Here is a 13,651-nt window from a genome sequence, read left to right on the forward strand (position 1 = left end):
ATTGGGTCGATCCACCTATGTATATAATAATGTCATATAAATAAAAATATTAAAAAAAAGTGGTAAAGCTTTTCCCCCAACCAATTACTATAATTATCCGACCTGACCCGCTAATGACCCTTTAAGATGTGACTTGATTCTTGACCCGTTGGGTCGACCCGGCCTATTGAACACCTGTAGTTTCAAGGAACATATGTTAGTTATGATCCTAGGGACAAGGGTAACTACAGCCTTTAATAGGTCTCAAAGACTTTTACTTGCCCATAAATTATATTTTAAGAGAAATTTCTGGTTAGGTTGTATACAGAGCTGCAGGAGTAAGTGTTCTGCTATACAAGAGGCTGTATTTCTGCAGCTTTGTTTTTCTTTCTTTTTTTTTGACGAGTCTATATGTTGATGAGTTGAGTAATGCGGATGACAGATGACCTAGCGAATTGATTTACGCAATTGTGCTTATCACCAACTTGATCACTCTAAGAAAGTGTTTGATATGCGTTTTTTTTTGGATTAAGTAAGAAAAGCGGATAAGTAAATCTATTACTTTGCGTTTGTTAAGATAATTAGGTTATCATTTTCGTTGCCTTTTGGTTATTAATTCCTCCAATTTGTTTCCACTCTTGAAACTCTAATAATATTTTATAAAAAGGTGTTTTCGTTACATAATTATACCAAACAACTAACAATAATAGTTTTGTAAAAAGGTGTTTTCGTTACATAATTATACCAAACAACTTACAACAGTGTGAAGATGCTAGATTCACATTCTAAACTACTAATAGTTTCTTTAGTTGTCATTTATGCCCTAGTGTCTAGTTGCTTTTTATACGCTCCTTTTATTTTATTTACCTAACGAGCTTATTACATTCTTTCAGCTCCAATTTTGACTAGTGTTGTTTTTCAGCAAATAGTTTTGCTCTAGAAGCAATGATGTTCACATTCTTCTTGCATAGACTCTTCACATTTTAAGAGTAAAAATTGATTGCATTCCTCTAGCATCTTATTTCAAGGGGTACGGGTATAGATTGTTTGTTACTTTCTCTTACCTAGATCCTATCTTCGAGCGTAATATTGGGGTTGATGATGATGAATTAGTATATCTACTCCAGGATTGCAAAACACATAATTAATCATAATTCATATATAGTTTGCAATTTATGGTCTAATGGCAAATGACTGTTAGTTGGAGTTTTTATTGAAGATGTTGGTTGGTTTGAACAACTAAAAATATTGGTTGATAAGTCGATTGTTTAAGCTACTTATATAAGTCAGTTGTTACAAATATATTTGGTAAAAAAATATTTGTTAGTTGTTAGTTGTTTATAAGTAAAAAAACAAGTTAAAAGTGAATGACAAAAAAGTCAGTATGGATGTTGTTTAAGCTTAAAAGCTAAGTTTTCAATTTGTACAAAAGTCATGTATCAAATAATTATTTTTGCGACCAAAAAAAATAATAATAAAACTAATTATCAACTTCTTAATCAGAAAACCAATTTATGTATTTATGTAATTTCCAGCTTATCAAAATTGGATCATTTAAGTCGGGCTGCAAATTGGGCTCATCATTTCATTTCAACCCATTAAATTAGGTTTTTAGCTTCTCAGCTGCTAACCCTAATTTCGGCAAATCGTCCTATATAAACTAAACTCTCCCTCATTAGCCCTAATGCGTCTTCCTGTCAAATACATTTCAGCAGCTGTTTTCTTCTCCCTTTTTCTTGTTCTTTCTGCTAACCCTAGATTCCTTTTTATTTCTGTTTCAATTTTAATTAATCGAGGAAATTTTTAATTACACTAGAAAACAAGGTAGCTTCTTGTTTGGATTTCGATTATCATCAACCATCCAGACAATTTTTCCTTAATCGGAGCCTTGCGACACGAAAATTTCCAGAATCACTCGCCTGATTTTGATTCCTTTCCCTGATATTTCAGGCCCTTTTAATACTGGAACATGCTTGGTTAATTTAATCTTGAATAATCATAAGCAATTAAGCAAACGCACTCTGTCCCAATTCTATATCAGTGTTTTGAGGCAATTTCTTCGTTTGCGAAATAATGAATTCAGCTATTAATTAACTAGTCATTGTGTTCATTTCTCGATTGAACATATTGGCACATGGTTGAATTACATTCGTTTTGGCATATTTTGATTTATACAATTGATCGCGAATGATTAAGATTAGGTTTTAATGGTTTTGTCTTGTTTTCAATGTTTTGAAAAGGAATTACTTGAAAATTTATTTGGCTTGAAATTTGCTTGGCTCAATGGATGAGCGAATAATTGTTTGAATAACTATTGCATTGATTCTTTAAACCATGAATGATAGTGGTGATAACGATTTACAATTCGATCAATCGAGGGAAAATGGTTTGATCAATTCATCGAGCCATACCATAATTGTGAACCTATACGAAATGAACATTTGTTCTTTGACACAGAACAGATGATATAGGAGGATTGGACTTGGTGATTTGACCCTGTGCTTCTTTTTACTACTGTTTTGTCGTTAAAAAAGTGAATATTTACGTTATATATGGTCTAATCATTATATTGAGTGTATTTTTTTCTTTTACGCAATCTAATATGTTATTTTAATCGTTTATATATTAAATTATGCATATTTAAAAATTATAAAAAGTTAATATTATGAAAGTAAGTGATTAGATGATTAAAATAAGATTTTATTTAACTATTTTTTTTTAAATATAGCTGTAATATATAAAATAGGTTTGAATAATAAATAGTGTTAAAAATGTAAAGTAGTAAGTATTTTATAATGGAGGAAGTAGAAAGCAAAAAAATTAAAATCATTATATTCAGTGTATTCTGATCTTGGAAAAAAAAAATTAAATTACATATTGCCCCATGTTATTAATAACAGCCTACAATTTATGATTTTTATTTCTGTGTCATATTTTCCAACTTCAATTTCTTAAACCCTCTTATTTGTTCCTTTAAATTAGATCCATTTTTATAAGCGTTAGAACTGAGAGAATACTTAGCGTAATGTTTTTTTTAAAGGGGAATAAAATAAAAACTTAAAATGAAACTAAAAACTAACATTGAATTTAGTACTCCATTAATAACAAGCCAAAACTCACCAAAGCCACAACCAAATATTTTTAGATACTTAAAGATTATTATGTAGTTTTTTGAAATAAAATAATTTTAACAAACTCACATGTTAATTATTGTCCAATAATTTTACTTATAATTTTTATTTAGCGCTGACAGTGAATTTATATGATCTATTTTTAACAAATACGTGTACATCGACTATCAACAAATACAAGATATATATCAGACTATTAGTATATGTGAGATTATTATTTGTATTCCTAACTTATAAGAAATGGTCAATAAATGATTTTATTTAGAGCGTTTAGACAATATCTGAATTTATTGATAGTATTTTTTTTCTTAAAAATGTCCCATAAAATATTCTCAAAATCATTTTCAATAATTAAAGACAATAAAATAAACTTGTTTGAGTCAAATCTCTAGAACATAGACAAAGTAGGTAAACTTTGAAAGACCAAGTCCTAAACAGGAGTCTCTTATAACTTGTCTCTAGATTCTCAATATTTGAAGTATTAAACAAGCTTTACCTCCAAAAAAAAAAAAAAAAAAAAAAAAAAAGTATTAAATAAACAAATTATCATGAAGCATGTATTTTAAGACCAAAGTATTCCTTTAGTTATTAAATCCAATTTTCAACTTATAAATAAGCTTAATTATAACCTCAAAATATGTGTGGTGGAGACAAATTCAATTTCCAACTAGTTTTTTTCTCTATATTATTTATCAACCAATTATTTAACGAAGTTCTTGCCTCTCCTCTCATATTTCCATCCAAATTTTTGGAAAATCTTTTTTTTTTTCATCATTTTTCATCCCTAAACTAAGATGTAAAAAAGTAATTTTTATTTTTTTACGGTTTTTTCTAATCTTATATGTCAACATTTTAATTATTCTATTAAAATTCATTAATTTTGAGTTCATTAATCATCTAGGGATTGGAAGATTAATTCGAAATTTATTGTTTATATGGATGAAGCAGAAAGAATTTTTCAAATGTTTGATCGAAACGGAAATGGGAAAGTAACAAAAAAGGAGCTAAAAAGTTGATGTGGATGGAGATGGAATGGTTAATTATAAAGAGTTTAAGCAAATGATGAAAGGTTGTGGATTTGCTGCTTTAGATTCATAGAAAAATTCATTTTTCTTTTCTTAATTATTAATTATTTTTATCAAATCCTAATAGAAGTATTATTCATCACAATTTATTTAATATGATGATTTAAGAGAAGAAATCACTAATTAAAGGGTGATTAATTAATCAGGAAGCTTTGGAAATGAAACCCTAGTAATTAATTTATTTCTCATTTTGTATGGATTCGTGATTAGAATCATCCATACAACATTTGTTAATCTTTGATTCTCTTTTAATATCTACACTAAATTTATTTTAATATTATTTTATATTTTTGCTCACATTGTGTTTCATAATTAATTATAGTAATTATTGCCTCCAAATTTTATAGTTATTTGTTGATTTCTCTAATTTTTTTCTTAGGGTTATATATTTGTAACTCATTGAGTTTAACCCTTTTCATTAAAAAAAATTATATATAAAGACAAGAAAGTATACAAACTCAATAAAACACGACCAATAAACATACACTAGTTAGTATACATAAGAAAATGTAGTAGCAAAATATATATACATATCGCTACTATATGTTCTTATTTATACTAGTTTTCCCTTCCTTGAACTAAGTAATATTAAAATCTCCAATATAACCCCTTTATTAATATATGAAACTAACAATTAACTCTGTTGAACACTCGGCCCCTCCAAAGAAGGTGTAGGTATAATTTACAATAATGGTCCCCCTCATGAAATTTGTTGCATTTTTATCTTTATTTACGACTTACACAATTTTTTTAAGTCTCATCTGATCTATATTTCAATCATCTTTCCATATAATCTATATATTTATTCCAACTATTTCATAAATTTATAATTTTTTTATTTTTATCTAATTTTTAATTTGCTCAAATTTTATCGTTATTCCACATATAAAAGAAAGGAAATCATCCAACTCCAAATAATACTAATAAACTCATAAATACCTCCTTTAAAAATGTACTAAGAATACTTCCTAAAAAGATGTATGAATATTAAGAATCAAAAATCGGAATATATAGTTTCACCTTCAGACTTCAGTAAGTGGATATGTGGATGTAATAACTCGTGATTTTCTTCCTTTGAAAAGACTATGTAAGCAAAATTAGCAAAGCAATGATCAAGTATTTTTGTTTGCTTCTATGTCTTAATTTAATGAACAGTTATCTGTCTCTAAGAGATTGTCATATCTTTTTATTTAATTTATCATTTTTATTTTGTAATAAACTCTTTTTATTCAAATATCTCCGTGATTTTCTGTTATATTCATTTAAATATTTTAACTTTTTCTTTAATATAATATACAAAATTCAAATGACACTATATTTTTTAATCTTTGTGCAATATATAACTGTGATAATTTCTTAGATACGAAAAGAGCATCTTTGTTCTCTTGCTAAGCATATGATATTTCACTTGTTCCAAAAAATCAATCTTACTTTTTTGTAGTTTGTTTCATTGAATTTGTGTTATTTTTATATTTGGTTAGACACACTCTTTCTTTAATTCTCTTCCACGCATTTAACTTAATTTTTCATATATATATATATATATATATATATATATATATATATGTTTTTTCATTTTTGCATAAATATACTTCTACATGTTTATCACTTTTACTCATATTTCTTGATTTTGTTCTCATTTGTACTTAATTGGCATCATTTTTATTTTCAAATAATAGCCCACCATTTTTTTCTAATCTCATCCATATATTTAAACTTTATTTTAATTTCATCCACACAATTTATTACCTCTCTTTATTTATTATCACTGTTTTAAAATTTACCCACTTTTTCTTTGATGCAAATTAAAAAGGACAGAGGGGGTATCGGTTATTCTAGTGCAAATTGAACGTTAGAGTTCCTTTTCGTTTTCCCTTGCGTGATGCAATTTGAAACAAGTTTTCAGCAACCTAATACTTGCCTTACAAAAACAAATCAATTTCTTCTTCCCGAAGGGCCAATTTCCATATTTAAAGACAATAAATATAAAAACAAGAACTACGAATAAATGACTTACAAACTATTCTCGCACACGTTAACGTCGAGCCAAACAATTTTTTATCTAAATGAGAAGTATACATACTTAAGTCATTTTACTATTAGAACTTATTAGAACTATTATTATAGCTTTAGAACTGAAAATGCAAATAAAATTAATCTGCAACACTTACTACAATGTTTAAAAATTTAACTGAATTGAACTATTTAGACTTTAAATAGTTGGGATATACTTGGAAAAACTCAAGGAGGAAAGACCCTATTATGACAAAACAAAGGCAAGAAAGAAATACATAGAAAATTAACTAATTTTACATACAGATTTGATGTAAATCACCAATAATATGTGTGGTCATATCGAACGAAACTAAGAGAATAAATTTTAGGAGTATCTAATATGTGTGGAGAAATAACAATACGAAATAGTAAGATTAAAAGGGACTTATATAAAACCCCTAAAAACCCTAAATAGAATAACAAATATATGTACTCTAGAATACCTAAGCCTAAACCTTATTAGATTTAAGATGATTCCAAATCTAGAAATAAAAACACTTAAATTGAAATAGACAATCTAAACAACGGCGAAGCAAGAATATGAAAATGGAACTTATATTATAATAGAAAAATCATTTTTATTGTGATTAAAAGTTTCCATATATAAAAATATTTCTATTTGATAAATAGTCGGAAGAGTATTTAACATGTTCTAAGTTACAACCAAAAAATTTTTAAAAAGTAAAAAATTTAAATTGATACTCTTCTATGTTCATAGAGAATGAGGCATTTGAGTTTTGCATTAAAATCAAGGAGAAGTAGAGGACTACTTAAAAGTAAATGAAAAACTCTCTTTTTTTCATAAAGGGTATTGATATTTATGTGTTATTGTATTATTATAGTAAGGGTAAAAAAGTAAAAAAAAAAAATAGAAATGGGACATTTTCAGTGAATTGGCCCAATAAGAAAATGTCTCATTTTCTATAAATAAGAGGAAGTATTAACTGAAAATATGTTATATATATATATATATATATATATATATATATATATATATATATATATATATATATATATATATATATATATATTTAGTTATGAGCAATAGAGCTCAACATGATCGTTATGATCGAATAAGAACACTAATTCAACCAATGATAGAACAATGAACGACTACTTCGCCTAAAGACTACAGTTAGTATTGATTAGCATATGAACAGATGAACAATAGGCTGCTAACAAAAAAAACACAGCATAACACAAAATTGATCAAAAACAGAGCAAATTCCATTGAAATTCCCGAATAAACATCCACCAAGTTTATACAAATACGTCCCCAAATTTCAATTACAACACCAATAATTAATAATCAATGCAAGAAAGCATAAAGAGCAGTAGAAATATAAACCAAAAGCGCAGAAGTAACAAGAATAACCAAAGCAGCAACAGCATGCCCAGCAGATTTACTCCCACAACTCAACAATCCCAATCTAATTTCAATCACATTCACCATTGACAACATCAAAAACAAGCAACCCATTACACTTCCAACAGCAGAAACCAACATCCCAACTCTTAATACCTTTGTGTTGATATGAGCTCTAAATACTTCATCAACATCTTTACTATTCAATATGTTGATTGCAAGCTTTAATCCTTGAGCAACTAAGGAAGAAAACAGGAAGAAACTAAAGGAAACCACTTCGAATACTAGAAGCTTCTTAGCTACGTCAATGCCGGCGTCACAAGATGAACGATTCTCTAAGCTACGTTGGCCTGGTGTTGTTAGAGAAAGACCCACAAAGACGGCGATTGTGAAAAGGGAATTAACGTTAACTAGGCCGTCAAGTGCGGTAACATGAACACTTGTGGTTGATGATGATGAGGATGAAAATGATGGGATTTGTTGATTGTTTCGATCTGGGTAAAAGCCGGATCTGCAATTTGAGATGAAATTAAAAATGGGTTAGTGTTAGATTTTGAAAAAAATGCAAAATAAAATGGAAATTATTAGAGAGAGAAAAAGGGGATTGATTGCTTACTCTTCCATGGCGGAAAATAAAGATGGGAAATGGAGATTATGAGATGTAATTAAAGGGGAAATTGTAGGTATTTGAGGCGGGGTTTATGGATGAAGATGATGGTGGCTTGTAAGGAAAAGAGAGGAGAATTTTGTTGGTGAAATACAGCCAGTTTACTCTACTGAATAGTCATATTCTAGTAAGAAGTTTACCTAGTTTAGCCTCGTATGTGTAATTGGTTAGATTAAGAGGTGCGGGTGTTTAGGCGGGGGGTCATCAACTTTGTTGATTTTCATCTAACATTTTCTTCCTCTTAGTCAATGGTCAAAAGAAAAAAACGAAATTGAAGTATTTTTATAGATAATTCTTACTTTCGCACTAAATTGAATTTTGATTTCATGGAATTATGGTTAGATAGACTCAACTGTAATTTGACTTGGAATTCGTTTAATGGGTGGAACTTCAATTCAAGTATATTGTCTTTTGTTGAGATTTTGTGACTCGAACCGAGTCTAAGATCGGGTTTTAAGATGAAATCAAGAGATGGGTCGAAGTGCGCGGGGTGCGGAGTACGCGGGGCGCGAAGTAGCTACTGCATTGGAAGACGCCCAGGTCGCGGGCCTCAATACGCGAGCCACGACTTGTGCAGTTTTTTGCGGGTTTTCAGTTTTTGCACGTTCTTTTGACAATTACTTAGTTTTTGGGCCGGTTTCTTTGTAATTGTTAACCTAATTTCTTTTTATTAAGTGGCATACTATATAAACTCCTCTTGTAATTAGAATTAGCAATGATGCATGAAACACAAAGTGAGGAAAACTAAAAGAGAAAAGGCCTGGAGAGCCATTGTTGTGGTTTCTCGTTCATCTTGTAATCTCTCAATTTATAGTGAAAAGTTTATTCTCGGTGCCGGTGGATGTAGCTATCACATTGATAGTGAACTACGTTAATTTCACGGTCTGATTTCTTTATTGTTTGTTTGAATTTTTATTGCTTTCCGTTATTGTTTTCGATCTTTGCTTCCGCTGTCGCACAACAATTGGCATCAAGAGCTCAAGTCTAATCCTAGGAAGAGTTTTTGAGGGAAACAATGGTAGAAGATTCTACAATAAAGCTTGAGAAATTTAATGGGAAGAATAGCTTTGGGCTATGAAAGATTAAGATGAAGGCGTTATCAAAGCAGTTGCAGATTTGGCGTCCGTTGATCCCAAAGAGTGCGGCATCTACGTCGGGATTTGGATACGGATGGACTGATGAACAATTAACAGTGATGGAGGAGAAGGCCTATTCTACCATCTTGCTAAGTCTTGATGATCATATCATCACGGAGGTTGCTGATCAGGAGACGACCGCAGAATTATGGTTAAAATTGGAATCATAGTACATGACGAAATCTTTAACCAACAAATTGCTTCTGAAACAACGATTGTTTAGCCTCAGGATGCAGTCAGGTACGTCATTAATGGATCATCTAAAAAATTTTAATTCTATTTTACTAGATTTACGTAATTTAGAAGTTAAGATAAATGATGAGGATGTAGCATTAATATTGCTTGTTTCTCTACCGAATAGTTATGAGAACTTTGTGGAGTCTGTTGTGGTTGGCAAAGACTAGTTGACCCTAGAGAAAGTGAAGGCAACACTTTATACTAGGGAGTTGAGTCAAAAGGCGGCTGGTACAATGAGAATTATGGCAGTGGGTTAGTTGTTAGGTCGAGTAAAAATTCCAGATAAAAAATGGGTCTAACAATAGTAACGGTGCTAGTTAGATGGGTCTAGCAACACTAGGACCATAGTATGTTATCACCATCATGAACCAGGATATTTTAGGTCTAAATGTCCAGAATTAAAGCATAATTCTCAGGCCATGGTAGTCGAAAGTAAAAGAATAAGAGCTATGATTCGAAGGAAGACTTAGCATTGATTAGTTGTGTTGAGTTTAGTGATTTGTTTGATAGTTGGATTCTTGATTTTGGTAGTTTGTTCCATATGAGTCCTCGTCGGGATTGGTTTGATACTTATCAGTCTTGTTTTGGGGGTTCAGTTACAGTTGCTAACGGTACTCCATGTGAAGTAGTAGGTATTGATTCCATGAGACTTCAGACTATTGATTGGAGAAGGGTTACTTTGACTAAGGTGAGGCATGTTCCTGCATTAGGGAAAAACTTGACATCGCTTGGGACCTTAGATGATTTGGGGCTCAAGGGTGAGTTTAGCAATAGGGAAGTGAGTGTCTTTAAGGGTTCAGATTTGATACTTAGGGGTATCAAAGTAAAGTCCCTGTATGTCTTTCAGGGTGTTACGCTGCTTAGTTATGCTGTTAGTTCTTCTACTTATCACTAGAAGATGACAGTTTGGGATAAGCATGGTCATATGGGTGAGAGTAGAGGGTTGGAATTGTCCATTGGGAATCGTCTTACATGTGTTAAGGATGCCTACCTTGAGGAAGACAAGCATTGGGTTTTTGGGTTTAAACAAGGGTGTGAGTTTAGCATTGAAGCTCGTGATCACTTGTATGGTAAGATGGTTAGTTGGCTACATTTGGGCGATTTGTTTAGTGGATTTGTTATGTTCTGTGTTTTAGGTATTGTGCGGCATCATACCTATGGGATAACACCATTGCAAAGCGGTTTTACATGAATAGCAAATTAGACCTTGTTAGGGAAAATCTTATGCATGCTCTCTAATACTTGGTTGTTAAGTCGATACTGGCTTAGTTTGTTCGATCGAGGTTTACACACGAGATTAGAGGTGGCCAATATGTGTGTGGTTTGGCTCAGTAGGGTATCGTGCTATCTCATGGTTAGAGCCTTGTTAGGGCTTTGGTATGTTGTGGTGTATTTTGCAGCTACTAGTTATGGTGATAGCGGTACCGAGTTTGAGGTGGAGTATGAGGTTAACCTGTAATACCCCAGATTTAGCTTGAAAAAGGATTGATAGACTACTCATATCAACAAGGTGCATCTTCTTTTCTAGGGAGCCCATTTGCTAAGAACTCCACAGTTATGCGTGCTTGGTGGGGAGCAATCTTAGGATGGGTGACCTCCTGGGAAGTTTTCCTGGGTGCGCACGAGTGAGGCCAAAGTGCGCTGGAAAGACTTGTGTTGGTTTGTGGGGCTAGTCTACAGTCTGCATGAGTAGTCACCAGCGGTCCGAGGGGCCGGGGTGTTACATAACCCCTCATCCATTTCTATTCGACCTCAGATTGATGGTGTTGATGCTGCTCCAAGTATCTCTCTGATTGTGATTTCTGGAGCTATCTTTATATTTGTGGATAGTTTAAAGGAGTCTGTATAGGGAACATTCCGCTGATCTAAAGAGTTTCAAGAAAAGGCTTTATGTGTTATCGAGAAGTCTGATAGGTTGGTTGTAGGGAGCGTTGTTTTAGTTGCTATAAGTGTGGTAGGTTATGCATTGAGCCTTGTGGTTTTAGCAAGATTGGTAGCCGTTTTTGTGGAGTCATTTGGACCTCCAACTTATGAGCACGTTGTAGAGTATAGTAAGCGGGCACAATGGTTTGCTATGACTTTACGTATGAATAGAGTATGGGAACTATTGTATAAACTGGTAGTGTTACTTAGCTCATTTATATCACCTCATTTTGAGGTTAATTCGGTCTCCATGTCTAGAGTTACGGTTCGGTGTTGAAGTATGCTGTGTTGTGTACTTGTTATGCGCATGCCAAAAGTGTCATTTACAGGTTTGTGACTCAACCTGGGTGGGGGCACTGGCAGGTAGGAATTTGTTCTCTCTACGATTTGCTTGGATCAGCTGTTGTGTTTCTTATATACGGGAATGATGTTAGGTGCTTAGTTACATCGGTTGAACACTAGTGGAAAAAGCTTATATGCTGCGGTTCAGTCCATTTTTTTTTTGTTTTTTTCATTTTATACTAATTCGCCACTAAATATTAATAACTATATACATAATAATTATTACACTAATAGTCATTCAATATTTATATACATAATAATTATTACACTAATAGTCATTCAATATTTCTCTAATCATCACCAATCATCATCCAAATTAATCATCATTAATATATATACATATATATATATATATATATATATATATATATATATATATATATATATATATATATATATATATATATATATATATATATAAATATATAAAACATTGTTAGATTGTAAATGTGTATATTTTCGCAATTGTACGTGTAAATTACTACTATTGTAAAATAAATATTATTATATGTTAATTTTGAGTTTTATATATATATATATATATATATATATATATATATATATATATATATATACATATATATATATATATATATATATATATGTATATATATATATACATATATACATATATATATATATACATATATATATATATATATACATATATATATACATATATATATATATATATATATATATATATATATATATATATATACATATATATATATATATATATATATATATATATATATACATATATATATATATATATATATATATATATATATATATATATATATACATATATATATATATATACATATATATATATATACATATATATATATATATATATATATATATATATATATATACATATATATATATACATATACATATATATATATACATATATATATATACATATATATATATATATATATATATATATACATATATATATATATATATACATATATATATATATACATATATATATATATATATATATATATATATATATATATATATACATATATATATATATATATATATATATATATATATATACACACAATCTACTAATACCTTACGCAAAAATTCAGTTGAAACGCGACGATATAACTTGTCCTTCATTTCATCGATAACTTGATGCGTGTCAAGGAATGCAATTTAACACTATAGTTGCATAAAACACATAACATAAGAAATTTGTTGTGCATACCAAGCTTAATATTACAGCAAAAATAATATGCCTTAAACTTTAAAAAATCATACTTATACAACCTACTACAATTTGCAACCAAATACAACACAATTTCAATATGCCTTAAACTTTAAAATTCATACTTATACATGCACATACGATAATTCTTACTTATATCATATATCCATCAACTAGTAAATTACCAACATTTCAAATGAGATTCACATAACAAAAACAATCCATAAAAGCTCAACCCATGATTTAATTCATAAAAGAACAAACTTCGAATTACAAACTTAGATTCACATAGCACAAACAATTTTGATATATATTATGAATATTTAAAGACACTGTTGGGAAAGAGGATAAATTACTTACAAAACGCAAATGAATTACACACAACAATTCAAGTTATACACAATAATCCTAGTTATACACTACATTCCAAATTATACAATGCCTTAAACGCTAAAATTCATACTTATACTTCTTCATGCTTATATACACAAAAACAAAC

The 13,651-nt window shown here is 30.0% G+C and overlaps 1 protein-coding gene across 1 annotated transcript; it reads right to left on the minus strand.

Annotated features, from left to right (window-relative positions):
- Positions 1–7,323: 7,323 nt before the first annotated feature.
- LOC130797936 (uncharacterized) lies at positions 7,324–8,464 on the minus strand. The gene is made up of 2 exons (XM_057660734.1): positions 8,233–8,464; positions 7,324–8,127 (listed from the first exon to the last, which is right to left on the minus strand). Exons 1-2 carry the CDS (start codon positions 8,238–8,240, stop codon positions 7,560–7,562), a joined length of 576 nt encoding a protein of 191 aa, XP_057516717.1. The 5' UTR covers positions 8,241–8,464; the 3' UTR covers positions 7,324–7,559.
- Positions 8,465–13,651: the final 5,187 nt, after the last annotated feature.

Source organism: Amaranthus tricolor, chromosome 13 (assembly GCF_026212465.1).
Source record: "Amaranthus tricolor cultivar Red isolate AtriRed21 chromosome 13, ASM2621246v1, whole genome shotgun sequence".
NCBI classification, from domain to species: Eukaryota; Viridiplantae; Streptophyta; class Magnoliopsida; order Caryophyllales; family Amaranthaceae; genus Amaranthus; species Amaranthus tricolor.